A 27,764-nucleotide genomic window follows, 5' to 3' on the forward strand; every position below is an offset into this window, starting at 1 on the left:
ATTGGGATGCTGAATCCGATGAAGTTGTGATATCCTCTTATTTCCTCTTTTTTCAAGGTACAAATCTGAAGAGCAGCCTTATCCCAGGAACAAGATCGAAAACCACGTGCAACTAGGCTTTCATACAAGGCACATATTTTCATTGTTTGCCATTACTGTAGGATCCCTCCGTCTGACCCCCGTGTTGTCCACCCTCCACCTGGCTCTCTGTGTTGTCCGGACCAGCTGAACCATTCTCGACTCCCACCGAGCCTCCGCCATCCTCTGCGGCTTCATCGACGGGCCAGAACATGTCCCCAAAGTTACCTATGTCCAATCTATTAACGACTTTCTTCACCGTAGACCATAAGGTTTCAAGTTACCGTTGCAGGCAATTAGCTCAGTGTATCCGGCCGATACAGCTTCGTCACTTGGTGCCGACATCTTGGTAACCTTGCGTGAAAGTGGTTGTTGATATTGCAAAGAGGTGTATAACTGACAAGTCCGCTGATATTACATGACGGGAAAGTACTCAACACAAGCCTCGAATAGCGTGACTCTTATATATCCGTCGCAAAGGGATAATGGCCTCAAAGTCTTTCCTATTTGGGGAATTGAGCAGCGTATCCCATTTATGTGGTTACGCACATTGCATCGCGTCCGATAAAAGCTATTAACCCTGTCCCAGAGCAGATGATATGCTGCGAGGCCATATTCGACAGAGGTGTCTGCACACCTACGTGGCGGTGACGGCGCATGCCAAGTATCGGATGGCCCAGCATGACGGAATAGGACAATTGAGATGATTTCCCTTGTGACGAGCAGCAATAAATGGCCACAAAGGTGCGATCACACTCGTTGCCGCCACTCTTTCGCGGTAGCCTTATATCAGTTCCTGCATTAGAACCATGTCTCTGAGCTCTGGGGGCGTTAGGGCTATGACTCGCGCCCTTTAATAACATTGCCGAGCGGCATGGGCCGCCTTGGGTGCAAAGACATGGGAGGGGCGTATCCTGGGGACGGAGGAGGAGTGTCGTGGCCATCCGCAGGAATTGGCCTCGCTTTGCGGCTTACACTGCTGACATGTAGTGCTACTGTGAATGTTGGACTGACTCGAGGATCCGGGGAAGCCGGTAAGTGGGAGGAATGACTATAAGTGTGGTACCACGTTATTATTAGTACAAGAATTACTTGTGGTTTATGACTGCTTCTGCTCGTCCTGTTGGAACTTCGAATTAGTAGTCTGGCGGCTGCTTTGTATGCCGGGGCTGGAATTTCGTACCGACTATGCGTCTTGATGCGTACCCAGATAGTTGGACAGGTAGCTCATCTACCCGTTGCCCGTCTTTTGGCCGGGCAAGTCAAGAAGAAAGGTTGGACAATGCTTGTCTTCCATGTCGTCGACGCATATGCAACCCAGTGCATGATACAGGGCTTCCCGTACGGAGAAAACATCTAAACGCCCACACCCACACCTGCAAACAGGCCACACACCCTGGTCGAGAGCAGCTGTGACGTTTCCGCATACTCGGTTCTCTCGGCCAGTCTGCCAGCTTATGAAGTGGCAGTCATCACATTTGCCACCGTCAGTAGCTTCCGGCTTTGAAAGTTCAACAATGACATAACTTGGTGCAAAGGGAAATGTAGAGGAGAACAGAGGCGACTAGGCCGTGTTGTGCTATTTATACTGCATTACATGATGCCAGAGTATAAAAAGAAACAAAGGCCAAGTAGGATTCTTGCTTCTGACTCCTTTTCCCTTCCCACTGCGCTGTACGATTAGAAGCCAGTCCAAACCGTCCCAACAGGAATATAGTTGCCGCCCCCCTCCATGAACAGTGGTATGCGGACCACGCTCAGGTTACCGATTCTCCGTCAACTCTGGGGAGTGTACATGCCGTTGTTGGGAAGGTCGCAGGCGGGGCCGCGGCATGTTCCTCTCACGCACGCTTTGCAGCTGTTAGCAAAGAGCCATCTTGCAAGACTGGTAGATGAATAATACGTACTTCCCCCCCTGTTGCAATCACCCTGGGTCCAGAAGCAACCGAAGCCATCAGAAAGGCCCTGTGAAATTGAGTAGCATTAGTATCTGGCTGGTAAAGAAGGATGCGCCTGGGGGAATTACCTTGCAGGCGTCATCGGGATCGTCGGCAGTCGCGAATGCTGCGACGGCGAAAGACAGGAAAACAAAAATGTAGCGCATGTTGGCTGACTGAGTGATGTATTCAGAAAAGGAATTTAAAAGTTGTTGCTGATGAAATGAATTGAGTCGAGTCGAGTCAAGTCGAGTCTAGAGCATGGCAGGCGGGCATCTTTTATGCTCATTTCTTCATTCACAGCCCACGAAGCCATATCGGCGACCATGACGCCGGGATGTTTCAGCACATCATCTATGCGGATTATCTGATGCATGGATTGCCTCGAGCAAGTACGATTCATCTTCTTTTGTTGTGTCTCACGCCGCGTCGACGTTGGTCAAAGGCGCGGAGCCCATGTCCTGCTTACATTTGGCGATGATCGCTGTGCACGTTGATGATTTCCCATCTGCACTTGCCTCGACCGCCTTTGTCAAAACTTTGATCAGCGTTTCGGGTGGTAGTCATGTATGGACTTGTGACGATGTACACCGCGCGGTGGTGCTGGCTTCAAAATCGGAATCACGGCCAGAGTCCGCTCAGACCATCGACTCCTAACCGACGTTTCAACATCTAGGCAAAGAACCAAACGAAAGAATCGTATCATATATCGCAAAATATGACTGAAAAAAAGAACAAGGCTGCAGTTTTGGAATCGGCTCATGTGCTCCTGCCTGGGTTTGATTCCTTTTTTCCCTTCATTGATGGGGCCCCTGTGGCACAAAGGGAACAAGCGAGAGCGCAACGCTACCATACACGCTCATTTGTTTTAGGTTGCATGCTCTCTTTTCTTTGCGATAAACCCCCCTGGATAGAACACGGAAAGAGCTCGGCTTTTGCTTTCGGTGGTGTTTGGACGCATCGTTGACAGATTGCTTAGATCCATCGTTTCATCCTTGGGCGATGGTCACAGGCTGAAGGAGACGTCGCCCTCGGCAAGATGCGAGAGCGGCCATGATGACAATGGCGACTCCCATGTCTCATTGTTGTTTGCCGGGCTTGCATCCTGTGCTCGCTCTCAGTGCTGGTAGTTGCTCGATGCTGACGCAGGACAACAAAGTGACTCTATGGCGGTAGCCATCCAGGATCCCCGGTATGAATCAAAATAAGTTCTCCATCTCTGCTCTGAAAGGGAATTTCCAAACGACAAAATCCCCGGGGCTTGAAGAACGCAGCCGGCCCGCCATGTTTAGCGATTTGTGTCGTTCGCAGCGTCATTCGTGATGGGCTCAGGGTCTCGGGCTGTGGTGCTCATAGGATGAGGAACAGCTAGAAAGGTAAAGCAGAGGTCAATGGGTAGCTGTGGTGGAGGCCCATGAGCCAGGAATGCAAATATTTTGAGTGATGTTGTTTGGAAGTTGAGCCACATCAATTTGAAGTCAACTGGATGCAGCAAAAGGGGCTCGGCAAAACGCCTGGCTCGCCTTTTAGGTGTGCGCTCAAGTACAGCCAAAGGTATTCAGGAGACAGGAGTCCAGGTACCCACATAACGCAACATACCTAATAGGGTTAGGGTAATTTTACGATGCGTCACGGTACATCCTATTTAACCCTATGATGGGCGGACAGTACGAAGGAGCGTTCAAATACTTATTGCCCCCCGTTACAAGCCTCTAACCAGTCATTCACCTACGTACCGCTCGCCATCTTTGGCAAGTGCTCAAAACACGCCTAGAGAACATTTATGCATGCTCCCAAGACGAATACAGACATGAACTTTTGCAAAACTACTTTTCATATGTCATCAATGTTATATTCGTATATGGTACGCTTTATGCGCCTATGTTACATGGATATGTGCAAAATATCTTGTTTTGCGTCTCTGGTCTCCTGCCCCCCGTCCACGAGAAACTGCCAAGCCTATCGCTTATAGGATGTCCCCGAAAAACAAAATATCGAATAATGACACAAAGCGGTCATATATGCGCGATCCAGATTATGGTAAATTATTTCTCGTGTGATTGGGATTGCCGCTGCAGCTCGTCAATCCGTCCCTGAAGCCGCGCCTCCTCCTCGTCAATCTCCTGAATTTGCTGAAGATAATGCCTCTTCCTTTCCAGCTCCTTTTGTCTCTTCCGAAGCATATCTAGCTCTGCTTCGGTATCCGAGGCCCCTGAAGAGTCCTCCGGCGCCTCTGTATGGGTCTCTTCCGGGGCCTCCTCCTCGTCCGCGGCTTGCGGTGGCTCTGGACGAGAGACGGCCGTCGTCGTACTGAACGACATTGCTTGGCTGCTGTTATCTTCCGGCGATACGTCTTCGGGAGACACTTCTGGTGTCTTTCGGAGGGGTTTCGAATCGATCTCGGCTATCGTGTTAATGTACAGGGGCAATGGGGCGTTTGGCGGCGTGTGTGACGGCATTTCGTGCCTCATCTGTGTCGAACCTATCTTGGTTTAGCCACCTTGTCCATACATTGACATCGGTATCCGTGTGCCTGGCAAGGTGGACATACCTAGTAGCTCAGTATACCCCATGACAACAGACTCGTTGCGTTTCTCTGTCGGCTTTGGGGAGGCGTTTTCTTCCATGGAAGACGTCGCTCGTGGTTTGCGGCGTCGGTAGCATCGTATCAGCCACAAGGGCGCTCCAATTACGGTCACAGTAGAGACGACAATGGTTGCGATGACGCCGGGGGATAAACCTGGACCATCCGACGAAGGCGCTGGAGAGGCCGTGGGAGTAGCCGTCAGACCATTGGTTTGACCACCTATCGGGGCATTGCTCGTAACAGTGCTGACTAGAGTACGAATCGGTGTGGTTAATGAGCTGGGAGTAGTGGTGATCGTTTGCAGAGTGCCTTTGCTGTCATTTGGAGTAGAATTTGGAGTACCGGTTGAAGTAGTGCTAGCTGAAGGAATGCTGGGGTCACTACTCGAGACTGGACTGCCAGGCGGGCTAGATGAACTGATTCCTATAGTAGGAATGTAGCGTGGTAGAGTTATATCGGACAGCATCGTAGAGGGCCCGAAGGCATCCAAACAACTCTGGGTGCTCTTTAGAACCTGGGGGAAGTCGTTCGACTCAATATTGCAAGCTTTCTTGGTACAATCAGCAATTGGGGCAACGATTGTATACCTATCTATAATCTTGCAGCCGCATAGAACGACCTCGTCGTCGTTTCCTGTGCATCCAACCAAGGGTAAAACCTGGAGCATGCAAGAGAGGATGCAAGGGTCCAAGGTATTGAGGTTGTTGGCTATGATGATGCTGACAGCAGAGAGGATGATCAAGAGGACATTCATTTCTGCCGCAAGGCGTATAAGAGTCGAAGCGTAGAGACTAGATGACTGGAGAAGAGGGAATCCAGACAGCTCTTGGGCTCGGCCGCTGACTGCGGCGCCTCAGGAGGTGGTTGGAGCGCAACGAGACTCGCGATGCGTGCCCTGGCGCAGAGGTGCCAAACCGCCTCATGTTGGCAGGCCGTTTTGGAAGCTCTCGTCTCCTCATGGCCTGAGTTTAATTGCAGGTTCGATTTTTTTTGTGGCTAATTGCGTGTAACCCTCTCTTGGCAAGTTGGTTGGTTGCTGGCTGGCTACTCGGGGCACGGGGAGCCATGAGCGCCGTTTCTTTGAGCGGCGGTAGACTGCAGATTGGCCCCTGCAGTTTTGCGTGTCTAGTGGCTGTCAATGTCAGCTACTTGTTGCGTATTCATCTCCAAGGCGTCGTTACATCATGATAGAGAAGGGGAATATGCTGGCAAGTCTTTTGCGCAGCTCCGGTGCACAGACGGGACGAGATCACGATGGGATTATCAACAAAATCATGGAAACCATCTGTGTAGTGGTTGAAGGGTAACGTGGTTGTACAAGAGACGCATGGAGAACATGCAGAAGAGCTGTGACACCATCCTGGCCTGTTGGTGACACAGAAGGTCGAAGTTGCCCAGGTGCGCCGTCAGGGGGGAATGGCTGGATGTGCAATGCTGCTAAGTTACGATGCCACGATTCACAGTCGAGAGTACATTGCGATGCGGGAAAGGATCAAGATGAATGAATCTTTGCACTTTGCGCTCAAAAAAAAAAAAGATGTGTGCGGGAAAACAATGGACTGCGAGCCAGGTTGGTTGGCGCTGGTCACATGAATCCCTTCCTCGGGACTTGAATTATCCCAAATGCACTAACACAAGTGGAAGCGCCCGCCAGTTAAAACTTCAAGTTTAGTCAACAGATTCTCTTGAATTCTGGCCCACACTCTGGATTGGGTGTACACTGTAGCTACAATAAGTCAATTACTAGTACATCCAGACGTCGCCTTTCTAAACCGAGGCCTGTGAATAGGTATTCTATTTGTATTGAGCCCATAAAACGGGAACGAAACCAAGGCCAGCCGAACCGTCGTCAGGCTTCCCTCCCTACTGCTCTACGCCGCCGTTCATGCATCTATCCTCACTCTTCTGCTATTCCGATGATGACGACGACGACGACGACGATGAGGATGAGAGCCATTGGCCCGCACGTCAAGGTCTGCAGTCAGCATCGTAAATTTCGACAGAGATTTTAATTCTCAGTCCCCGTCTTTTCAATTCTTGAGGGCTGGCCTCCACCATCCCTGCTGCCAATACGGTCACTGGCACAGTCATCGAATCCGCCGCTGTCGACGGGGGAATACCTTGCTATGCCAACCACATGTGTCGTTGATGTTGAATTTCCCATCTGTGTCCTGGGCCCGACAAGACAAGTGTCGATATCCCCAGGCGCGTGTCTTGGCTTGAGATGGCTATGGAGTCCGTGAAACAACAGAACGGTTACACAACCGTCCTTCTTAATGAAACGGTCTATTCGAGTCGCACGAACTGTACCGCCCTTGCGGCAACTGTTCTTTACTGAGACTATCGCAAACCGGTAACACAGGCCAGTCCCGAGGAACTAGTATATCAACAATACGACGTGGTGCACCAATATACAGTCCGGTACATTTCCTATCGCTCGTCTCTCCATTTCCATGAGCCGTGAAAAGGACAGCGTATCCTCGCAGTGCCTGACAAGACCTACTGTCAGTTGCCAGACCTGTCGCCAGCTGTCAATAATCGCATGGCCATACGTACCATCTACGTGTAAATAAACAAAACTCATCCATCTCCGACTGCGTTCGCCTTCCGTACTCCATTTCAACCGATTCGTCCCTCGATGCGTTAACAAGTGCCTTCATATGATGCAATTGCAATGTTTTCTAGATCCCTAAGCGCCGCACGCGTCACTATTCGTGACTTCTTCCACGGTTCGCTTTCCCATCGTCGAAGGAACAAAAAGACCTGCTGGAGGGAGCAAGTAGATGAATGGGGGCGCGCGGCATCCAAGAACGAAGTATCACAGGAGGAGGAGCGGAGGAAAGAGAGTGAGTATGTTGTCTGCGGTTTTGGCTAATACTGACATGCAGTACCAGCCTCGGATGATTCGTTTTTCACGTCGTGCTCTGTACAGAGTAACATTACAGGTAAGAACCTTCAACCCAAGGTCTATGTATACTGATATTCTAGATGTACCGATACATTCCGAGGAGAATGCTATTATAAGGGACGGTCCGCGAAGGACGGTGGATGTACAACATGTCTCAGTCCCTCCGGAATCTTATACTAAGCTAGGTTCGCTACTGCATAGTGCTTTTTAAAACTCTTCTAACGAATATAGAAGATGGCATGATGTGTTCGAGAGCCAGGGCAAAGCTTGTAAACGCAAGGGAGACCCCAAAGAACTCCCGCTGTCACCAGAGCCATCTCAATCGACCCCAAGCGCGACCAAAAATACCAGAATGTCGGGCCCCAAAAGACCAACACTGCAACGATGGCCGTATATGCAAAGCAAGCAACTGGAAAATCACAGACTCCACCTTGTTTGCTTACAACGCCATGCTCGGATGTAGTCATGGCGAAAAAACAGATTTGTATGCGTGGTTGAAAGGCCACCATAGAAACTGTGGGCCGCAAAGTGACTGCTCTTTATTGCTTGGGAAGTTGGAGGCGCAGGGTCTGAACTCCTCAAATACTGAGGGAGATAATCATGGGAATGGGAGGGTGTTTTCGGTGCCTCGTCCGAGTTATGAAGCCACAACTCGATGGGGTGACGACGAGTCGAGGCTACATGGAGCTGCCAGACCAACATTGCGCGGAGAGTCCGAGGAAAATTCCGCAGCACGGCATACTCAAGCAGACTGTAGCTTTTCTGGCTACTATAACGGCGGAGACATCCGGAAAGACCTTCAAGGGGGGTCAATTCAGCCAACTGCTGCATCCGTAAAGGACGAAGTCGACTCTACAGACGCCTATGTATCAGACGGCGAGGACTCGGGCAGGATATCCCCAGACACATATCGCCTATGGACCACGAATTGTTCCAAAGGCCAAAAGAATTCTCGCCAGAGTACGGAAGACTGCGCCATATGCCATGCTCAAACGGCTGGCCTACACACTGCTCATGAACAAGTCGACTTGATACCCGACGACACAACTACAGCATCCTGCCCGTCCATCTCATCTGGTGAGTCCAAGAACAACGGTCAAAAATCTAAGCCACTAATAAAGTAGATAAACACCACGAAATCCGGTCGTGGCAGCACAAACTGTCACTTCACGCCGCACCCCCCAACACGACCACATGCCATCGCCTCCCAAACAAAGTATATACCCTCACGCTCGTTCGTCCACGACCTCCCCAACCCTAAAGCGCAAACTATATCAAAATAGCCGCTGACAAGATAACCAGCCCCAAGTCCAAGCCGCACTCACCCACCCCCTCGCACCGCCTATAATCCACACCGTCCCCCTATCCCAATACACCAGCGCCGTCAGCCGCCGCGTCTCCTTCCTAGACTCCTCAGAACCGCACATATCCCAACTCGCCCGCACCCGCACCCTCCTGCGCGACCAGATATCCACCCTCCAGGAAACACTAGACAGCATCGCGGCACATGCGGACAAAATCATGCGCAGACGCCACCCACTGCGCACGGAAGCAGATATGAGGGAGCACAGCGAGAGGGAGGACATATACGCCTATTTGAAGGACTACATGTGCCGCCTAGACGCGGAATGCGACGCCCGGCATGAGAAACTGCATCTTCTAGCCCGCGAGATTGACAAGCTGAGGGAGCAAGAGGGCAACCTAAGGGTCATGATAGAAGCGGTGGGGGAGACGGTGGGCGTGGGCGTGGAAGAAGTCAACGGGGACGTAGGCGAGATGGAGAGGCTGGTGAGGTTGATCGACGAGGGGGAGATGGAGATTTTGAGTAGGCAGGATCACTGTGCGTGTTATTAAGCCTCGTTGGATACGCGTTTGTCGGGCGATTGTAACATCTGTGTAAATCAATTAGATGAAAAATGGAAATGTAACCAAATGCCGTGCATGCATGGAGTAGATCACAGGATGTAAGAGACCAACATGATAGTCTTCGGTTAGCTCGTCTGCAGGGAAGAAAGACACGTCGTCAAATGCCCCTGCCCAGACTGAAAAGGTAGCAAGAGGATAGTAGGATTTCACATCTACTAGCTTTTCAACAAGGACTAGAAATAGCCACAGCCAATGGCAACACCCCAAGAAAGGGACTGATACAAATCGTCTTGGAATTACATGTCATGACGGCACACAGGGCATCCAGGTGCCGTACCTGTATTCACCCACGCCTATACAAAAGCCGAAACTACCGACGCCATTATACATACATCATATGCACTAGACAAAAAAGCAAATGAAGCCCATCGTGGGCGAAGATAGGTGAAAAAAAAAAGGAAAGAAATCTTAGCGCCTATATTGGTCCGGATGCCTTTCATACTCGTGCGGCCGTAAGCCTCTTCCCATGACGTCTCTTGGATCCCTGGGATCTCTTGGATCTCTAGCATCCCGCATCTGCATCTCCCGAGGATCAGGCGCGGGATAACCACTCCCAGGCGGTGGGCCACGGGAATCATATCCCGGCGTATAGCTTCGCGGGTGCTCTCTCGGGTCTCTGGGCCCCGGTCCTGGTGTTGACGCATACCGCGGGTACCCTTGGGCTGGTGGCGGGGGCACAGGCTCGGGCCCGCGAGATCCAGGCGGCGGGTATCGACTCTGCATCGAGTGCTGGGGGGGTTGTGAGCTTGAGGCGTACACGGGGGCGCCGCGGTCGTCTCTCATGCCGACATGCTGGGGAGGAGGGGCGGATGCCCATGCCTGAGCGGGAGTGGATGGCTTGGGTGTCGATGAAGGGTGCGGAGGCGCCCATTGCTGTTGAGGCGGGGGGCCCTGTGAGGGTTTGGAGGGCTGAGATGGCCAGGCGCCGGAGGAAGTCGGTTGCTGAGGCCAGGCATTGTCTCGGCCGGACGGCGGAACTTCTCGCGATCTCGCGGCAGAGCCGTGTCCACCGTACTGGGGAGGCGGCGGCGAGGCGGCGTGGGTGGGTTGTCCGCCAGGTCCGTATGATGTATAACCGCCTTGAGGCGGGTATTGGGGCTGTGCCTGGGCAGGAGGATATCGATGAGCGGTCTGAGGAGAGTTGTTTCCGCTGTGGTGTCCAGTTTGGTATGCAGCATGCCCTCTGTAGTAGGGATCTCTGTCGGCAGGCACTGGCTCGTTGGGCATGCCCATGGTCGACCGCGGCGCACCCATGTGAGGAGGCTGACCAGGCGATCCCCCATAGGCGGTAGGCTTGAGTGATGGCATGGCTGAAACATTGGTGGCTGCTCGCCCGTACGGGGAATACTGCGGTTCTGGCTCACGGCGCATCTGTGAAGGCGGCGCAGGTCCGGGAGGCGGTGGTCGTCCCATGGTCGGGGGTGGAGGGGTTCCTGATGGCCCAGAAGGCACGTTTGATACCTCGCTGACACGTTTCGATGCCGGGGGCGGATCGTCATTCAAAAGAGACATAATGTTGGAAGTCTTGCGAGGCTCGGTCGGCGGCCTCGACGCACCCGAGGGGGTGGGAGCTGGAGGGCCAGGAGGCGGCGCATGGCCGTAGGGTTCCTGAGCCTGGCCGGGTGGCGGTCGCTGCTGCAGTGAAGACATCGGCCGTGACGACGGACCCAGGGGAGGAGACTGCGCAACGGACGGGTGATCTATCATGCCACGGACGGCATGAGACGGCGGCGGCGGTTGCTGATGCATCGTCGGCGGCGGATATGGCTGGGCGGCGGCGGATCGAGAGGGCTCCTGTGAAGGCGGCCGCGACAATGACAGTGGTTCGCCTCGAGGTCCTTGGCCGATGCTGGACTGGTGGCGATGGCCGTACGGCGGCGGTTGCTGTTCGTAATGGCGCTGTTGATGTGCCAGCTCTGCTTCGGCATTTATTCGCATCGACTGTCTTTCAGCTTGTCTGGCGGCAAGTTCTCGCTCGCGATCGCGCTGCTCACGCTCCCTTTCTCTCTGTTGGCGTTCCAGCATCGAGTCGGGATGTGCGGACGGTATTGGCTGAGCGGCAGCCAGCGGTCGCTGGTCTCGAAGTTCAGGAACTTGGTTGGCACCACCGCCACCCTTGGGCGGCAACGGGACTCGTTGGTGAGCTTGTGCGACCACCTCGCGCTCTCGCGCATGCTCGGGGAAGCCAAAGGCTTGGGCAGGAGCACGCAAGGCTGGGCGAGGCCCGGGCGACATGGCCTGGGACGCTGGCTGCGGCACGGCGTGTTGCTGGATGGCGAGAGGAGGCGGCGGCGGTGGCGGTTGTGGTGGTGGTTGCTGTTGCTGTTGCTGTTGCTGCTGCTGCTGTCCAGGCACGGGTTGAGCAAGCAATGGCTGCTGCTGCTGTTGTTGCGGAGGCTGCTGCTGCTGCGGCGGCGGCGGCGGTGGAGGTTGCTGATGCTGATGCTGTTGCTGATGCTGTTGCTGTTGCTGTTGCTGATGCGGATGCTGATGCTGGTGTTGCTGCTGAGCCGGTTGCTGCTGCTGCTGAGTCGGCGCTTGGGCAATGGGCACACCATAGCCACCGGGATACGGTTGGGATCGAGGAGGTTGGTTCGTCGCCTCCATCTTCTGTTGGGCTGGCTCGTTGTGCATCTCCATGCCCGGTGCCACAGCCAATGGCCTGGTCGAGCCAACTGCAGACGAGTTGTCATATCTCCGTCCTCGTCCACCCGTTGTGGGCAGCGGTGGATCAGGCCGCTTCTCCCCTCTGGTCCGCTTCCCATCAGCCTCTTGCACAATTGCATCCCATTCAGTCTTGCCCTGGTCCTTCTGGCGGACAAAGTAATTCTTGACCTGTTGTTGGGTGGAGGGGGGCCGCATTGTTAGTCTTTTGTGCTACACACACGCACACGCATAACGCACGCACGCACAACTCTCTCAACTCGACAGCTGCCGTTTTTGATTGGGGGGGAAAAACAAAACTCACCATTACTGCTGTCTTGGACCCCATGTGAGCCGCAATTGCCGTCCAGTCAGAGCCAAATGATCGCAGCAGGAGCGGAAAGTCATTAGATTCAGAAACACTCCAGTAGCTTGAGGCCTGCGCCGGAGCCTTGCGCTCGGTTTGAGGCTGGGCAAGATTGAATGTCGTCATTGCAGGCTGCGGAGGAGGTGGTGGTTCCGGCCGCAGCGAGGGAGCAGCCATAACATCTGAGATTGACGGTGGAGGTATGGTCTTGACTCGTTCCATACCTGGAATGGCCTGCTGCGGCTGCAGCTGCTGTTGCAGCTGAGACTGTTGCTGCTGCTGCTGCTGCTGCTGAACGGGGAATGGCGGGTGAATCCCAGAAGGTACAGTCTGATCGAATCCAGCTGTTGGCGCGCGACCGGCGTCTGGAGGCATGGCTGTGGTTGGAATATCAGCTGGTACTCGGGAACTAGACCGAGACCTGCCTTTTCCAGAACCACCTCCAGGTGTCACGGACAGCGATTGGTTGGCTTTAGATGCCTTGGCGTCCTTGTCCTTGTCCTTTTCCTTATCCTTATCCTTGTCTTTGTCCTTGTCCTTGTCCTTATCCTTGGCACGCCTGCGACCTCTCCGACCATCCACCTTCTCACCTTGCTCTCCTCGAGCAGCTGCCGAAGCCCCGCGACGTCCAGGCGTTCCGGCGGGAGTTGCATTCTCGCTGTCTGTTGCCGGCTGCTCGAATCCCCATGTCGGGGCGGCGGCGCGGCGCGGTCTTCGACGCTCTCCATTCTCGCCAGTTTCTTGGCTCTCCTCGGTTCCTTCGTCGCCATTCCCAAGCTCCGAAACCAAGGCACTCGATCTCTGCTTGCCTCGTCCGCCCTTCTTCCGCCGCTTAGGCTGCTTCTTGAGCTTCTCTTTCAAGTTGAGATCCTTCTTCATCAGGTAGTAATACTGAATGCAAGTGCCAAAGTCACGATGCGGTATCATTTCAGCAATCTTGCCCCATTGCTTGGGGTTCTCGAGGTAGCGCTTCTCGAATAGCTCGTTCTCTTCCTCGGTAAAGTTGTTGAGGGGTGGCAGGACGTGCCATGCCGAGACTAGACGGTCTTGCGGTGTGTAGCCGGATCGGTCCGTATATTGAGCCTTCGCTCTCTCCTCGGCATCCCAGTACATCTCCGGAATCACTGCTTCTTTTTCGCTGCGATACTTTTCCTTTTGAGCCCTCAACTCACGCTCCTTCCTCTCCTCGTCCTCTCGCATGGATGCTTGCAAAACCCGCTCCAAGTCACGTTCCGAAGCAAACCTCCTGCCGGAGCTCCGCCCTTCTGGTTTAGGCTCAGGCGTTATCGTACCAGCGGGCTCAATCATGGGGACCGCGACGGAGAATTTGTCCCTGCTCTTGACAGCAGCCGGATCGTTCGAGAGTGTAAATTCCAGATAGTCAATATATTTGTCGGCGTAAGCCTTGCGTGCTTGCTCTTGCTGGGTAGATTCCTCAAGATGAATCTTGTCCAGGTGTTCCATAACATATTCGTCAATGATGGAATCAGTGTCGAATGTCGCCAGCAAGTCCTTGTCTTTCACCCAGCTGTCGCAGCTGTAGTCGGGCAGACTGTCAATGGGCGGCGTTGTCATGAATCGACGCACTGTCTTCAGGTCCAAGTACGCCTCGTCCTCGGATTCGGTTTCATCGTCATCATCAGGTATTTGCGACGGAGTGCTGGGAGGCTTTGAGGCAGCTTCGGTCGCCTCTGGGATCGATTCGGGAGGTTGTGACGGCTGTTTCGTACCTTCATGTGCAAGAATAGAAGTACCAGAAGTAGAGGCGCCGGATCTCGACACAGGGCGAGATGATGGTTTACTGGCCGCTGCATCTTTTGATTGAACATCACTGGCCGGCACAGAGGGAGCCCGAGGAGCATCAAGATCCATCTCCTCCGTCTTCGTAATGGGCTCAGGAACGGTGTCGACAACATCAGGCTTGGCGATTTCTTCGGTTTCCACCTTGGCCGTCACTTCTACGGGGGTTTCAATGAGTGCTGCCGTAGCATCAACATCCTTGGTTGGCGCTGTTACAACATCATGACTCTTGCTCAATTCGACATCCAAGGTCTCGGTAACCGTTCCTAGAACATCTGTCAAACCTTCGCTTTCGTTCAATATTCGCGCCATCGAGCCATGCGACAATGCGGCGTACCGCGCAACGACTTCGGTAGGTAGGCTCGGTTTTGGTAATCTGGCAAGTTCTGCTTCCGTCTTTTCAATTTCCATGTTAAAGTAATCGGCCATGTCCTCATCGTCGTCCGACTCCGAATCCTGGTCTTTGAGTGCAGTCTTGGGAGGCAGAGAAAATCGTAAAACACCAACAGCGGGGCGTTTTCGCACTCGTTTGATGGCCTGTACTGGCTTGATTGCGGCATTACTCGCTGTGCTTGGGCGGTGGTCGTCCTTGAAAGACTGGGCAGTTTCGGGCGTCTTTGTTGATTCCAACGTCACAGAACCCCTTTCTGATTCAGACTTGACCGTGATCTCGCCAGGCTCGGCACTGTGGTTTGATCTCGCCCTGTTGTCGAAATGACCAAATCCACGAGGGTCAGTGTCTGCGTCACTACTGCGAGGTCTCCTTTGCTCAAAATGGTGATGATCGCTTTCCCTACTATCCCGTCGTGAAATTGAACCTGACTGCGCGAATGTCTGAGCCCTCATCATCTTGGGCGACACCGGGGCTTTCTTGAGATCCGGGTTGATCCATTGTTTGCTTGAAGGCCGTTGCTGATGCGCTCGAGGTCCCACAGGGATGGAAGGGCCGTCATGGCTTCCCGCTCTTATCGGACCGCTGACGGGGGCCGACGACTCCATTGGCGCAGAGTTTCCTGAGGATCCGGGGCGGTCGGTGAGAGCTCGCGGAGCCGAGGGAGGAAGTTTGCCACTACCACTCGTTGTCACCGGTACACCGTCAGCGCCAGTGCGACTGGGAACGGATCCAAATGCTGGGGCCGAGGGTGCGACAGGAGGCGGAGAAACTTCACGACCTTGGGCAGACGGCTCTTGGGATATTGAAGGACGTCCTTCTTTCTTGGGGCGTATCAGATCGCGGTCGTTGCGCTCACGGGGGTCATCTCGGGGATCGCGCCTGATAATGTCCGCCTCTGGTGGGTATCTATCGCCGCGGTCACGGTCGTCACGATCCCGGTCCCGACCCCATCGAGCCTCTTGAGATCGACTTCGGGGATAGCGATCGCCGCGATCTTCGTAAGTTGCTCGTCCTCGTCCGCGGTCAGACGGCCAGTCGCCTCTTCCTCTTCCTCGTCCACCACGCATGAAGCCACCGCCGCGTCCAAAGGGAAGCATTCCAAAGGGTGGATCAGAATTTGACGAGCCAGCTGATGGAGGACCGCCGTCTCTGGATCCACGACGGGATCTATCAGCATCCGGTAAGAGAGGGCCATCTCTGTCTCTGTCACGGAAATCTCGCGGCGGAGTTCGACCTCGTCCAGGAGGGGGTGAGCGGCGAGACCTGAAGTCTCGTGATTCCCTCCAATCTCGATCTCTGTCCCGCTCCCGCTCCCGCTCCCGATCACGCTCCCGATCACGCTCCCGATCACGCTCCCGCTCGCGACTACGGTCCTCTCGATAACGGTCCCTGTAATCTATATCGCGATCCCTCCCGCGATCCCTGCTCTCGTCTCTGGGCGGCCAAGCTCTGCCTCTGCCTCGTCCTCGACCGCGAAAGTCAGCGCCAAATGCACCTCCTCTGGGACCGCTGGGGGCGTCGACAAGAGCTTTGGGGCCTCTTGGGGGCTCCCTCCGCAGGGAATCCCCGAAGCCATCGCGATTTGGCGGGAATCCTGACGAATTAGAGCGGGCTTCGGCGGACGAGCGACGACGATCGTTGTCGCCGTATTGAGAGGCCCTGTCAAAGCGGTCCGGGGATCTGTCTCTCGGCGATCTTGACCGGCGTTCCGGATCGTACCTAGAATACCTAGACGCCCTGGGAGGGAAGTTTGATGGTTAGCATAATATTTCAATATTTTCAGGTTCCAGATTAAGCCTTGCGGCCATGCACGAGCCAAGTCAACCGCACTAAGCCCGGTGACTTTTGAGTTCAACGGACCAGCCCTGCCCGAATATAAACAAACAAGGGACTTGCACATACATTTATCGTGTACACATGCAAATGGCCCGGTATCCTCGGCGCAGCAGGGCGATTACGATCGCATCCGGATGCAGGGCGGTGGTGGTGATTCAATGCGGCCGCGGGTTTCGGGATAACTGTGTGGTTGCCGTCGGGGGTGGCGGGTTGCGGGTTTGCGGATTGCGAACCAACCACAGCCACGGGGGGTGTCAAATGACCCCTTCGAGATTTGGCTCGACGAGACTGGCGACACAGACGACGTGGACTACTGCGCGAGTCGGGGCGGCGGCGAGCGCGTCAACGCGGCAGAGTAAGCGAGAAAATGGCCAACCGGGACGCCTAACATGTGCTGAATGGTGCTTCGACCGGCCGACAGCGTGCGACAAGCAGAAAATATTGAAAATGCAGTCGGATGGGAAGATGGATGCAAAGTGCAAGATGCCCCCCAGCTGGGGTCCGCCAGCCCGTCCATGTTCAATTGCGTGTCTGTCCTGGCGCTTAATTGCCAAGGCAATAAGAACGAAACTGCCGCCGTGACGCTAGTCTATTCTCGGTACGGAGTACGGGGCCACTTGACGATGATTGGGCCGTGTGTTGAGCGACCTTGGCTGGGCTGGCACTGGGGTCTTTTGATTTCAAAGGGACATCTGGAGTGTTGGGACGACGGCTGCCCTCGATGAAGTGTTAAAAGATGAAGAAAAACAAATCTAATTCTAAGCTTATTAGTGAATGAAACAACAAAGGCTAGAATTTTGCGCTTAATATTGGCGGATGCTACAAGCCCTGTCGCCGGCGCAGCCATGACGCATATTTTGATCATGGTCCCGACGCCAGTCAACGTTGGAACGTTGACACAAGGCCCAATTGATCGGGTTTGCAGCCGCTCCCACAGACAGTCAGTGGCCAGGCAGGACCAATGAATTAGTCCAACTAGGCTCAACATCGACGGCCGTTGCCGAGTTACACATGTACAAAGCAGGTGCCTGGGTTTGTACGGAGTACAGAGGGCCCAAGTGTCAAGCACGCACGTACTCAAGTACTTAGGTACCGGGTACTTACTTACTTACTTAAGTACTTTAAGCTTGGGCACCCGCAGCATCAATGGATGCCCGCCATTCACCGACGGTACTTATTAGAGAGCACACCAGCCCTTGAGTGCTGGGACCCTCAATGCTGCTTGTGCACTCCCGATGCCCTGCTTGCCTGCCACGGCGGCTTGCCCACTATTCCTTTGCACCGGATGTTGAGCTACAGAAAAATTCGACAACATGTGATAAATGTGGATACCAAGTACTTTGTACTGTCCCAATTTCAAGACTCGCAACTTCGCCATCACGAGCCATAGAGACAATATAAAAGAAGGCAAAACCATAGATAATAGCCTGCAACGCGCTCGCTCCCCAGCTCTCACAACACAACATCATATCCCAGTCGCCATCATGGCCCAGGATGCGCCACCCTCGCAGGCCACTGATGCAGTGCTCATGAAGTCGGACGCCATGCCCGACGGCTCGCAGCCCGTTGAAGAGCTCGACTTCAACAAGCTCAAGCGGCCCATTACCGCAGAAGACCTCTTCCTCGGCATGCGTCATATGGGTTTCCAGGCATCAAGTATGGCTGAAGCTATCCGAATCATAAACGAGATGGCGAGTAGACATTCTCCAACCTTTTTTCACCTCTTCTTCTGCGCCATCACCAGCTGATAAAAGCGTGCCACCGCAACAAGCCCCTCCCGGCTTTCCCAAACGACAAACCATTTCTAACAATCTCAACAGAGAGAATGGAAAGACCCAGATACTTCTGAGAAAACGACCATATTCCTGGGCTACACATCCAACCTTATCTCTTCCGGGCTCCGCGGCACCCTACGCTGGCTCGCCCAACACAAGCACGTCTCAGCAATCGTCACCACAGCCGGCGGCATAGAGGAAGACTTCATCAAGTGCCTCGGCAGCGGGACGACATACATGAGTTCCTTCTCCGTGCCCGGCGCTGACCTCCGCAAAAGGGGACTCAACCGCATCGGCAATCTCATCGTCCCCAACGCCAACTACTGCGCCTTTGAAGACTGGGTCGTCCCCATACTAGACAAGATGCTGGAGGAGCAGGAGGCTAGCAAAGGCACCGACGAGGAAATCAACTGGACGCCGTCGAAAATCATCCACAGGCTGGGCAAGGAAATCAACGACGAAAGGTCCGTCTATTACTGGGCTTGGAAGAACGACATCCCCGTCTTCTGTCCGGCTTTGACGGATGGCAGCCTGGGAGACATGCTGTACTTCCACACCTTCAAGGCGTCGCCGTTGCAACTAAAGATTGACATTGTGGAGGATATACGCAGGATAAATACCATTTCGGTGAGAGCCAAGAGGGCGGGCATGATTATTCTGGGAGGTGGTATTGTGAAGCACCACATTGCGAATGCTTGTTTGATGAGGAATGGTGCCGAGAGCGCTGTGTACATTAATACCGCGCAGGAGTTTGACGGCAGCGATGCCGGCGCCCGGCCTGATGAGGCCGTTTCCTGGGGCAAGATCAAAATAGGCGCGGACAGTGTCAAGGTAAGTCGATGCAGTGCCGTCGGGTTGCGATTTAGCATGCTAAACAATTTCAAGGTGTACATGGAGGCTACTGCTTGCTTCCCATTTATTGTTGCCAACACGTTTGCCAAAGACTTGTAATAAAACGGCCGCCCTGTTGACTAGCCGTCGCCAGGGGTCGAATTAATACACGGTAGCCAAAGATTCAATATTGTTCCGAGTGTCATCACCCAGGAGTCTTGTTTCTGGTCGGGGAAATAAAAGACGAAAAGGCCTTTTCAACGTGTCTTATACTGTTGACTTTTTTTCCCCATCAACCCCATGCGTTTTATTGTTCAATTAGATTGACTTTAGGCAATCCTTCGACATGTGACAGAGAAGGTGTCATTACATCACGCAGGGATGCTATTGCATATACGATAATGTGCTGGTGTGTGGCTGTATTGTACTTGGTGACTCGGCACACACGGTGGCAAACTGAGAGTACGATGCTTCAATTCGTACTCTATTTTCAACCTTCAACTTCGCATCGCCTCATCGATCCTAGAGGGACACTAAAATAACGTGGGCACATTTTACATGACACCTACTACCTTGTATCGGTGAGGTCCAAGGCGAACTTGGCGCAGATCTGAGTTTAGGCAGGTCTCAGACAAAAAACAACGATCTCGCTACGCGCCACAGGGGATCGTCCATGTGATGCCGACAATTTTAAGCGGGTTGCAAAGATTTTGTTTCACCATGAAGGCTCAAGAATAGGAGGCAGACGATTGAGGACGCCCACTTGTACGAGCACCACAAATGTAAGCCGTCTCGCAGGATTCTGGCACGCCTTCGCGTCAAGAGTCGTTTGCACAGACGCCACGCGACGACCTGGTAACCAATTTCACGATTACATGACTGCACATACGTGTCCATCGTCTTCTCTTACTCTGCAGAGATTATCCGTTATTGCCGATCAAGTCCTTAAACGCAGCCAGCGCAGACGCCCAATCGGAAGCCCCAGGCCCTTCAGCCCATACGCCCACCCTTTCCAGTCCCTCCAGGTCCTCCTTCATATGAGACTCGTTTGTCGTCCCGTCCAAAACCACAACACCTTCCAGTCCAATTACCAACGCATAGTACGCGGCTGCAACTTCAACACCAGCACCCCGGGCAACCAGCTTCACGGGCCCGCTCTTCACCAGCGACGGGTTAGCGCTCAAGGTCCAAAACGACTGGAAGACAATGTCCTTGCCGCGACAATAAGCACGGAGCCTCGTCTCGTATTCCGTGCCATCGTAGAAGCGGTTCTGCACAACCGACGGTTTGACGGTCATGTTGGTGTAGAGGGCCTCGAGCACGTGCAGGGTGGTGTTGGATATGCCGATATTGCGGATCGTTCGGGGGTGGTAGGACTCGAGAGTCTTCCAAACCGTCATGGTGTCCTGGACCGTGTCCATGGGCGAGTGAAGCACCACGCTGTCGAGGTATGGCTCTTCCCCTTCAATGGTGAAGTTTTTCAGTGACGAGCGGATCGACTGGTCGACCTTTTCGGCTAAAGGGGCATTGGGGTCATATGGCGTCATGTGGTTTTGGCCCCCTGGAGCAGTAAACTTGGTTTGAATCTACGGCATGTATAGGTCAGTCGCATATGCTATCACTGGGCTCCCTCGATGAATGTGGCGCATACGAATAGGTTTCCGCGCGTAATGATGCCTTGGGCAATGGCACGCTTCACACCAGTAGCCACGCCCAGCTCGTCGTAATGCTTGGGCTGCGCAGCCGTGTCGATGCCACGGAAGCCGGCCTTCAGCGCAGTATATACCAGATCGGCAGTCCTTTCCTTTTTCCACGCCGTGCCGTATACCAGCTTGGGGATCGTGGTGGCGGACTGGCCGGCGAGGGTTAGGTCCTTGGCGAGGCGAGAAGCCTGGGATCCTACGCCAGCTTGAGCCATAGCGGAAACTGCGAAAACTGGAAGTTGGGAGGAAAACAAAAGCGTGCCATCTAGCATGGGAATCCTGCCAGATGTGTGGCCAGCGTCGGAGTTGTGAAGTGGTCCTGGGCGCAAACATGATTGGGTAAAGCTCGCAGTTGATCAACGACGACCTCAGCCCCATTCCGAGCTCCGAGGTATTAACGAGTTCATAGCGACATGTACTACTGCAAGGCTTCAACACGGATAGTGTGTCCTTGCGACATGAACAGATGCGAGCAGACGTGGATTTAATTCCGCCAGCGTCGTCAAGGCCGGAACCATGAAGCGACGGACGACCAGAGGTAACGTTGATGTTGGAGGGCCGGAGATGACGTCCATAAACGGCACCTGGCTTTCCGTAGCTGCCTGCTCCACACTTGAAATGTTCACAGTTGCACAGAGGGATAGTGGGCGCCGGGCTCGGACTGGAATCTTACCCCGCCATTAACCCCTCATGCTTCTCGTCACCTCCCAAGGATTCCAGCTGCCGGATTCCCTCTCAGCCAAGGCTCACTAGTATTTTATCCACAGCCTGAATTGGTAGAAAATCTCCGAAAGCCAATGTGTTTCGGTTGGGGGGCAAATAGAATCGAGGCAAACGTGCGCAAGAGGTCGAGGATTGGACTTTGTCAGCATAAGTTGAGATGGGCACGCTTGAGACTTGCTTCGACAGAAGAAACATCACGACATCAAGAAAGAAAAAGCAGCACAATATGAAACAGTTACCCAGAGGCGCTACGAATGTCACCAGTGACCACACGAGCCCCGCCATCTGTTCAACGTAGCTTGAAGCTTCCGCGCCATGACTTGATCTCCATCCGTGACGGACTCCTGATTGGGGCGGCTAAGCCAGCTCGTTGCGCAATTCGGACAAGAAGCTGCCTGCTACACTATAAATCTACAAAAACAAAAGCTGCGTCGGTCATTGCCGTCATCGTGTGCAGTCATCATAAACAAAACACCCAAAACAACCCTCCTTGCCACCATTTCAAAAGAGAAGACAACCCACCCACCGACAACGCAATACAAAAATGGGCTCTGGAACTCCATACACGGTCAAATGGGGCATCATGGCCACGGGCGGCATCGCAGAGAGTAAGGCTGGCCGTTTTTATCAAAACCTCGTGATTCGGCCATCGCCCAAGCTAACGTCAGGTAGCCTTCTGCAAAGACCTCCTCACCGACCCGGCCACCCGCTCCGTGCACGACATCAAGCACCAAATCGTCGCCGTGTCGTCCTCCAGCTCGGCAGACCGCGCCGCCAACTTCATCAAGAAGATCGACGGCCCGTCTACGGCCAAGGCATACGGCTCCTATGCCGAGCTCGTGGCTGATGCCAACGTCGACATCGTCTACGTCGCCACCCCGCATAGCCACCACTTCCAGAATGCCATGCTGGCGCTGGAAGCCGGCAAGAACGTGCTCTGCGAGAAGGCGCTGACCGTGACGGCGAGCCAGGCCAGGAAGCTGGTCGCCAAGGCCAAGGAGAAGAAGGTGTTCTTCATGGAGGCCGTCTGGACGAGATACTTCCCGCTGAGCATCAAGATCCGCGAGATGATTAGCAGTGGGGAAATTGGCACCGTCTACAGGACGCTGGCCGACCTCTCGTTCAACGAAAACACGCCGCAGACAGACGGCATCGTCAGCTTCCCCGACACGCACCGCATGGTCAACAAGGACCTCGCGGGCGGCGCGCTCCTCGACCTCGGCGTCTACCCACTCACCTGGGTCTTCCAGACGCTCTACCACGTCCAGCCGTCGGCGACCAAGGAGGCGCCGCGCGTGCTCGCGGCGATGAACCAGTACCGCACGGGGGCCGACGAAAACACCAGCATCATCTGCCACTTCCCGGGCACTAGGGCCATGGGCGTGGCGACGACGTCCATGCTCGTCGGCACCAGCCCGCACGGCGACGCGACGGCGGCACCCGCCATCCGCATCCAGGGGTCCAAGGGCGAAATCCAAGTGCCGCACCCTGCGTACCGCCCGCTCTCCTACAGCGTCATCAAGAAGGACGGCGACGGCACCGTCAAGGTGGTCGAGTGCCCGATCCCCACGGACCCGGCGCGCGGCAACTGGGGCCACGGCATGTTCTGGGAGGCAGACGAGTGCGCACGGTGCCTGCGCGACGGCAAGCAGCAGAGCGCCACGATGCCATGGGACGAGAGCATCGTCATCATGCAGACCATGGAGGACGCCCTCCGGCAAGGCGGCGTCGCCTACCCCGACCTGATAACCACGGATGTCTTTGACGAAAAGAGTCCACTGAACACGGGAAACAAATAACTGCAACTACGTACATACGTACAGTATTGATCAACTTGACTCTTTGGAATATTCGGGCATTTCCCACAATGATACAGAAAAGCACGGGCGGGGGCCGAGGAGAAGGAGGGTGTGTAACTAAGATGACAAGGATCAAACAGAAAGAAAGAAAGAAAGAAAAGAAAAGGCGAGACTCCCCTCCCCCCCGCTGCCTAATCAATTCAACGTTCTTTTCCTGTTTTTTTCTTCAGTCCCCGTACCCGCCCGTCGTCTCTTGTCTTAGACATGTTCTTCCATTTCGGCCAACCCGAGCCTCATATGGCCGTTCATGCAGGCAACAGCCAACTCCGGTTTTTGTTTTTTTCCCTTTATTCGATTCGGCCCATCTTTAGCACGAGATCGGTCCGTCATTGCGCCGCCGACGAATAGCACGGGGACTCGTCAGATTTGGCTCTCTCTTTTACTTCCCCTTTCCAACCCAGAAAAAAGGCCCGGATTAAAAAAAAAACAAAAAAAAAACAAAAACTGGCGCCACTCTCACCGCACATGCTTTAATCTTTGTCCATATATAGTCATCTCAGCAATGCGCTGGCCCACCGTCGCGACGCGGCCAGGCAGCAAAGTTGCAACCGACACACGAATATTGACTTTTTGTTGTAAAACCGCATAATCTACCAAATTAGCAATACAACCACAGGACAGAGTCCCAAAACCCAAAATGCTCCGAGACAAAGGAGACGACGCCCATTCAAAACTCATCTCGTCACGCACCGTATTATTCCCCCCTCCCCTAGTTCTCCCCGCCCACGACCGGGATCCCAGCTGAGTTTCTGCGCCCCCAACCACCCCCATCAAGGAACACCCTGCGGCATGGATGGGGTGGGTGTCCCATGTGTCAAGTCCACTTGGCGTTCGCGACCAGGTACAAGGGGGTGGTGTGCCCGTTGTTGTCACATTTTGAGGAGTGTCTTGGCCTACAACGGGTTTTTGGTGAACTGCTTTAATTTGTCCTCCTAAGGAGGTACTTCGTAGTTATTGTTCTGGAAGACTCTTGTAGTGCGGAGTAGGCATCAAGGATTGGGCAGCAGAGAGGGGAGGGGGGGGGAAAAGGCCTCACATTCGCATGGCCCGTGTATTTAAGGTTGGCCGAGACTGGCAAATTTGAAATGCAGCGTTGCAAGCCGCGGGGGTTCAGAGGCATTAATACGACTCGCGTCGTGGTGCGCGGTCTCGTCTATATTTTTGTAAGCATACCGGAGTACGGAGTACGTAGTACATATCTTTGACTGGTCTGGCACGTGATTGGTGGGGCAGGGATTCGACTTCATGTCAACACCATGTGTAGATTGATATGATGAAGCACGCGTACAACTACCAGTGCGTAAAATAGTCAAACAGAAAAAGTAAAGGAGGAAAAAAGAGTAAACGGCATCAAGCACGGGAACCTCGTGCACAAGTCGACGCCATCGGCCCGTGCAGACCGAACAAACTAGGTAGAACTGAACCACCAGCGGGCTCACCTCACCCCATCAACACCAAAACGAGAAACTTTTCCCCCATCACCACACCCAACATGTCCAACAACACCAGCCGCGCAACTCAACGCCAACCAAAACGCACCATCTAACATGCTCACACCGTGATATCGCAGCACCCCGGACCATCCAGAAAACACAATCCAGCCACCTCAGACGCATCAACTTCTCATATCCCCCCCGCCAAAAATATGTCATCGCCTCCATCCCCCCCAGCGGCCTACGAACAAGCCCACGTGCACGCCGTCTACGAAGCCATCGCGCCTCACTTCAGCGCGACGCGCCACAAGCCCTGGCCCTTCGTCCAGCAGTTCCTCACGTCCCTCGCCCCCGGCAGCGTCGGGCTCGACGTCGGCTGCGGCAACGGCAAATACATCCCCGTCAACCCGACGCTGCACATGCTCGCGTCGGACCGGTCCCCCCCCCTCGCGCGGCTCGCCCGCGCCGAGCGCGCCGCCGACGTCGTCACCGCCGACGGCCTGTCGCTCCCCTACCGCCCCCGCTCCGTCGACTTCGTCATCTGCATCGCCGTCGTCCACCACCTGTCCACGCGGCAGCGGCGGCGCGACGCCCTCGCCCAGATGCTCGGCTGCCTGGCCCCGCGCGGCAGGGCCCTCGTCTACGTCTGGGCCCTGGAGCAGAGCGCCAGCAGGAGGGGGTGGGACGAGTCCTCGCGCCAGGACACGCTGGGGCCGTGGGTGACGCTGCGCAAGGGCGCCCAGCCCGACGAGACGCACCACCGCTACTATCACCTGTTTAGGGAGGGCGAGCTCGAGGAGGACGTTGTTGCCGCCGGCGGCGAGGTTTGCGACAGGGGCTATGAGAGGGATAACTGGTGGGTCATCTTTGGGCATCCGAGGTGACGTTGACGGCGTGTGAATGTATGAAATGTCATATATATATATATATATATACACAAAACATATGCAATACATCAAGTGTTGGACGGCCAATGGCGGATTGCCTCTTGTGGTGCGTGTGAGCGTGTGTGCGTCAACGTCATGGGCAAAGTTGGCATCACATGGCACTTTCTTAACTTCTTAGATTGGCAATCATCAACTTGTCACATACTTGTGTGGATATGGCCGGCGCTCACGAATGAACTGAAATGGCTAGCTCCACCGAATATAACGGGCCGGCATGTCATAGACGCGAGCAATCCGAATGCACTGCCAATCTTGCAAACTTTGTGTCTTGCTTGCCCTGCTCAACTACATGGGCTCGGTCCGTCGGAGCAAATTCCTGGGCCATGACAAAAAACGTCAAGTTAAACATACCCTCATCCTGTAAAATATGCGAATTACTGCCATAGCGGCTCTATGTAATGCCTTTTTGTCTTTCCAGCCCATGCCTCTATACGTACAGTTCATGAATCACCAGCTATCAGCCAATCCAACTGGCCCCGTATCAGCTCTTTAAATCAAGAAATGCACCCAGTCCCTGTGCTTGTTGTATTCCAACCATAATGTCCTCCATACCCGCATCGTTCAGTAATCCCTCCCTTCCCTATTGCACCAGAAGCTCACAGACCGATGATAGATTTAGTGGTATCTTGTAGAAGAATAAAAAATAAGAACATAAAAATAGAAATAAAAAAAAAGATAGTGGAATGGTGTCGTTAACAAATACCGCCGCTCCCAGTATGCATAATCGCTCGCTTTAACCCTTCCAAAGTATCCCATGAAATTTCGCTTTCCCTCTATTTGAATGTTTCCCCATGATTTAAAACCTTGCTTATATGAAAAGATGGATCATATAAAAAAAAAAAAAGATAAGAATAGTGAAGAAAAAAAATCAGCTTTGAATCACCCCAATCGTCGTCGGTGGCTTCCCTCGCGTTTCATCGTTTCTGGGCTCGCTCTGCGCTTCACTCGGGCATCCAGTTGTTGGTGATAGCTAGGGGGAGTCTGCATCGGCATCCCATGCTTTGGGCCTGGAGTCAGACGCCCTGAACGTGGTCGATCGAGTTGTTGCGCGTATGGACTGACACCCGTCGTAAGTTCAGCAAGACTAGGCAATGGTCCAGGATTCCGTGGCTGCCCTTGGTGTTGGATAGGAGCAAGACCAGGACCGACGGATACAGGCCCTGGGCTATAATAAAATTCGCCGTGTTGCTCCGTCATGGATCCCTGCGCTGGCCCAGCCCCTGCGAGGGGCGGAGGGACCGGCGCGCCAACATTTTCGCCTCTTGGTATATGACCAGTGGGCATTGCTGAGACAGGAGGATTTCGGGCGTACATTGCTCGAGGAGAAGGTGGAGTGAGGTGTCGACCGACAGTGTCGGGAGGCTGGAAGTGAATGTTAGCTCGTGGTGGTGCAGTTCGATGACCGCCTTCGACATTGACCGCCGCGAGAGAAAATGGAACCACTCCGGCCCTTCGAGCCATGTCTGCCTCGCCAAGTTGCCAATGCATTGCTTCTGCAGCCCTCCAGGGAACAGCAAGTTCTTCAGCCACCTTAGCCCACATCTCTGATTTAAACCTATTGGATTGTTAGACCTTGTCTGCCTGGGTACGTGGCATGGTGGCGGTGGAAACCGCGTAAATAATTGCCGTATTAGACCCCAGCCGCGGACAAAAAAGCAAAGAAAGGCAAAAGAAACGGCTTACCTCTCGTAAAGTCGGGCAAGTTTATTCTTGCGCTCTTCGTCCCATTCGCTGCGTCTTTCGAGGTAGTTCTGGTAGTGAAGCCGACAACTAATGGCACTTCTTCCAGGAAGACGCTTCGACACATCCTCCCACTTCATCCCGCTGCCCCGTAGCTCAATGATGAGGGCATCTTCCTCCGGTGACCACTTGCTCTGCTTCTTGACCGGCAGATCTGAACCTTGAGGTGGCATGCTACGTCGGGGACCGGGCATCGGTATAGAGCTGACGGGACGTGGAGGAGGTACGGCCCCGGTTCCTGGGATTAGTGGCGGAGGTGGTTGTTGTCCATGGGCAG

At 54.2% G+C, this 27,764-nt stretch overlaps 10 protein-coding genes across 10 annotated transcripts; 4 read left to right on the forward strand and 6 right to left on the reverse strand.

Moving 5' to 3' along the window:
• Positions 1-139: 139 nt before the first annotated feature.
• On the reverse strand, positions 140-423 carry MAA_10615 (ScfA; the record flags this gene model as incomplete). Its single annotated transcript, XM_011412333.1, has 2 exons — positions 140-306; positions 363-423. 2 exons carry the CDS (start codon positions 421-423, stop codon positions 140-142), a joined length of 228 nt encoding a protein of 75 aa, XP_011410635.1.
• Positions 424-1,854: 1,431 nt separating this feature from the next.
• Positions 1,855-2,182, reverse strand: MAA_10616 (uncharacterized protein; the record flags this gene model as incomplete). The annotated part of the gene is made up of 3 exons (XM_011412334.1): positions 1,855-1,928; positions 1,986-2,043; positions 2,105-2,182. The coding sequence occupies 3 exons, from the start codon at positions 2,180-2,182 to the stop codon at positions 1,855-1,857; spliced, it is 210 nt and encodes a 69-aa protein (XP_011410636.1).
• Positions 2,183-4,060: 1,878 nt separating this feature from the next.
• MAA_10617 (uncharacterized protein) lies at positions 4,061-5,356 on the reverse strand (the record flags this gene model as incomplete). The annotated part of the gene is made up of 2 exons (XM_011412335.1): positions 4,061-4,497; positions 4,567-5,356. The coding sequence occupies 2 exons, from the start codon at positions 5,354-5,356 to the stop codon at positions 4,061-4,063; spliced, it is 1,227 nt and encodes a 408-aa protein (XP_011410637.1).
• A 2,029-nt stretch (positions 5,357-7,385) lies between these two features.
• Positions 7,386-9,364, forward strand: MAA_10618 (uncharacterized protein; the record flags this gene model as incomplete). Its single annotated transcript, XM_011412336.1, has 3 exons — positions 7,386-7,695; positions 7,742-8,587; positions 8,805-9,364. The coding sequence occupies 3 exons, from the start codon at positions 7,386-7,388 to the stop codon at positions 9,362-9,364; spliced, it is 1,716 nt and encodes a 571-aa protein (XP_011410638.1).
• Positions 9,365-9,844: 480 nt separating this feature from the next.
• MAA_07631 (Homeodomain-like protein) lies at positions 9,845-16,544 on the reverse strand (the record flags this gene model as incomplete). The annotated part of the gene is made up of 3 exons (XM_007825629.2): positions 9,845-12,271; positions 12,405-16,377; positions 16,501-16,544. 3 exons carry the CDS (start codon positions 16,542-16,544, stop codon positions 9,845-9,847), a joined length of 6,444 nt encoding a protein of 2,147 aa, XP_007823820.2.
• Positions 16,545-17,960: 1,416 nt separating this feature from the next.
• On the forward strand, positions 17,961-19,202 carry MAA_07630 (Deoxyhypusine synthase; the record flags this gene model as incomplete). The annotated part of the gene is made up of 3 exons (XM_007825628.1): positions 17,961-18,132; positions 18,316-19,082; positions 19,137-19,202. 3 exons carry the CDS (start codon positions 17,961-17,963, stop codon positions 19,200-19,202), a joined length of 1,005 nt encoding a protein of 334 aa, XP_007823819.1.
• An 800-nt stretch (positions 19,203-20,002) lies between these two features.
• Positions 20,003-21,000, reverse strand: MAA_07629 (NADP-dependent oxidoreductase domain protein; the record flags this gene model as incomplete). Its single annotated transcript, XM_007825627.1, has 2 exons — positions 20,003-20,668; positions 20,734-21,000. The coding sequence occupies 2 exons, from the start codon at positions 20,998-21,000 to the stop codon at positions 20,003-20,005; spliced, it is 933 nt and encodes a 310-aa protein (XP_007823818.1).
• Positions 21,001-22,052: 1,052 nt separating this feature from the next.
• On the forward strand, positions 22,053-23,307 carry MAA_07628 (NADP:D-xylose dehydrogenase; the record flags this gene model as incomplete). The annotated part of the gene is made up of 2 exons (XM_007825626.2): positions 22,053-22,116; positions 22,181-23,307. The coding sequence occupies 2 exons, from the start codon at positions 22,053-22,055 to the stop codon at positions 23,305-23,307; spliced, it is 1,191 nt and encodes a 396-aa protein (XP_007823817.2).
• Positions 23,308-25,012: 1,705 nt separating this feature from the next.
• Positions 25,013-25,684, forward strand: MAA_07627 (tRNA (uracil-5-)-methyltransferase TRM9; the record flags this gene model as incomplete). The annotated part of the gene is made up of 1 exon (XM_007825625.1): positions 25,013-25,684. The coding sequence occupies one exon, from the start codon at positions 25,013-25,015 to the stop codon at positions 25,682-25,684; it is 672 nt and encodes a 223-aa protein (XP_007823816.1).
• A 942-nt stretch (positions 25,685-26,626) lies between these two features.
• MAA_10619 (uncharacterized protein) lies at positions 26,627-27,660 on the reverse strand (the record flags this gene model as incomplete). The annotated part of the gene is made up of 2 exons (XM_011412337.1): positions 26,627-27,302; positions 27,431-27,660. The coding sequence occupies 2 exons, from the start codon at positions 27,658-27,660 to the stop codon at positions 26,627-26,629; spliced, it is 906 nt and encodes a 301-aa protein (XP_011410639.1).
• Between the last annotated feature and the right edge of the window lie 104 nt (positions 27,661-27,764).

This window comes from Metarhizium robertsii (genome assembly GCF_000187425.2).
Source record: "Metarhizium robertsii ARSEF 23 chromosome Unknown MAA_Scf_1, whole genome shotgun sequence".
Taxonomy (NCBI): Eukaryota; Fungi; Ascomycota; class Sordariomycetes; order Hypocreales; family Clavicipitaceae; genus Metarhizium; species Metarhizium robertsii.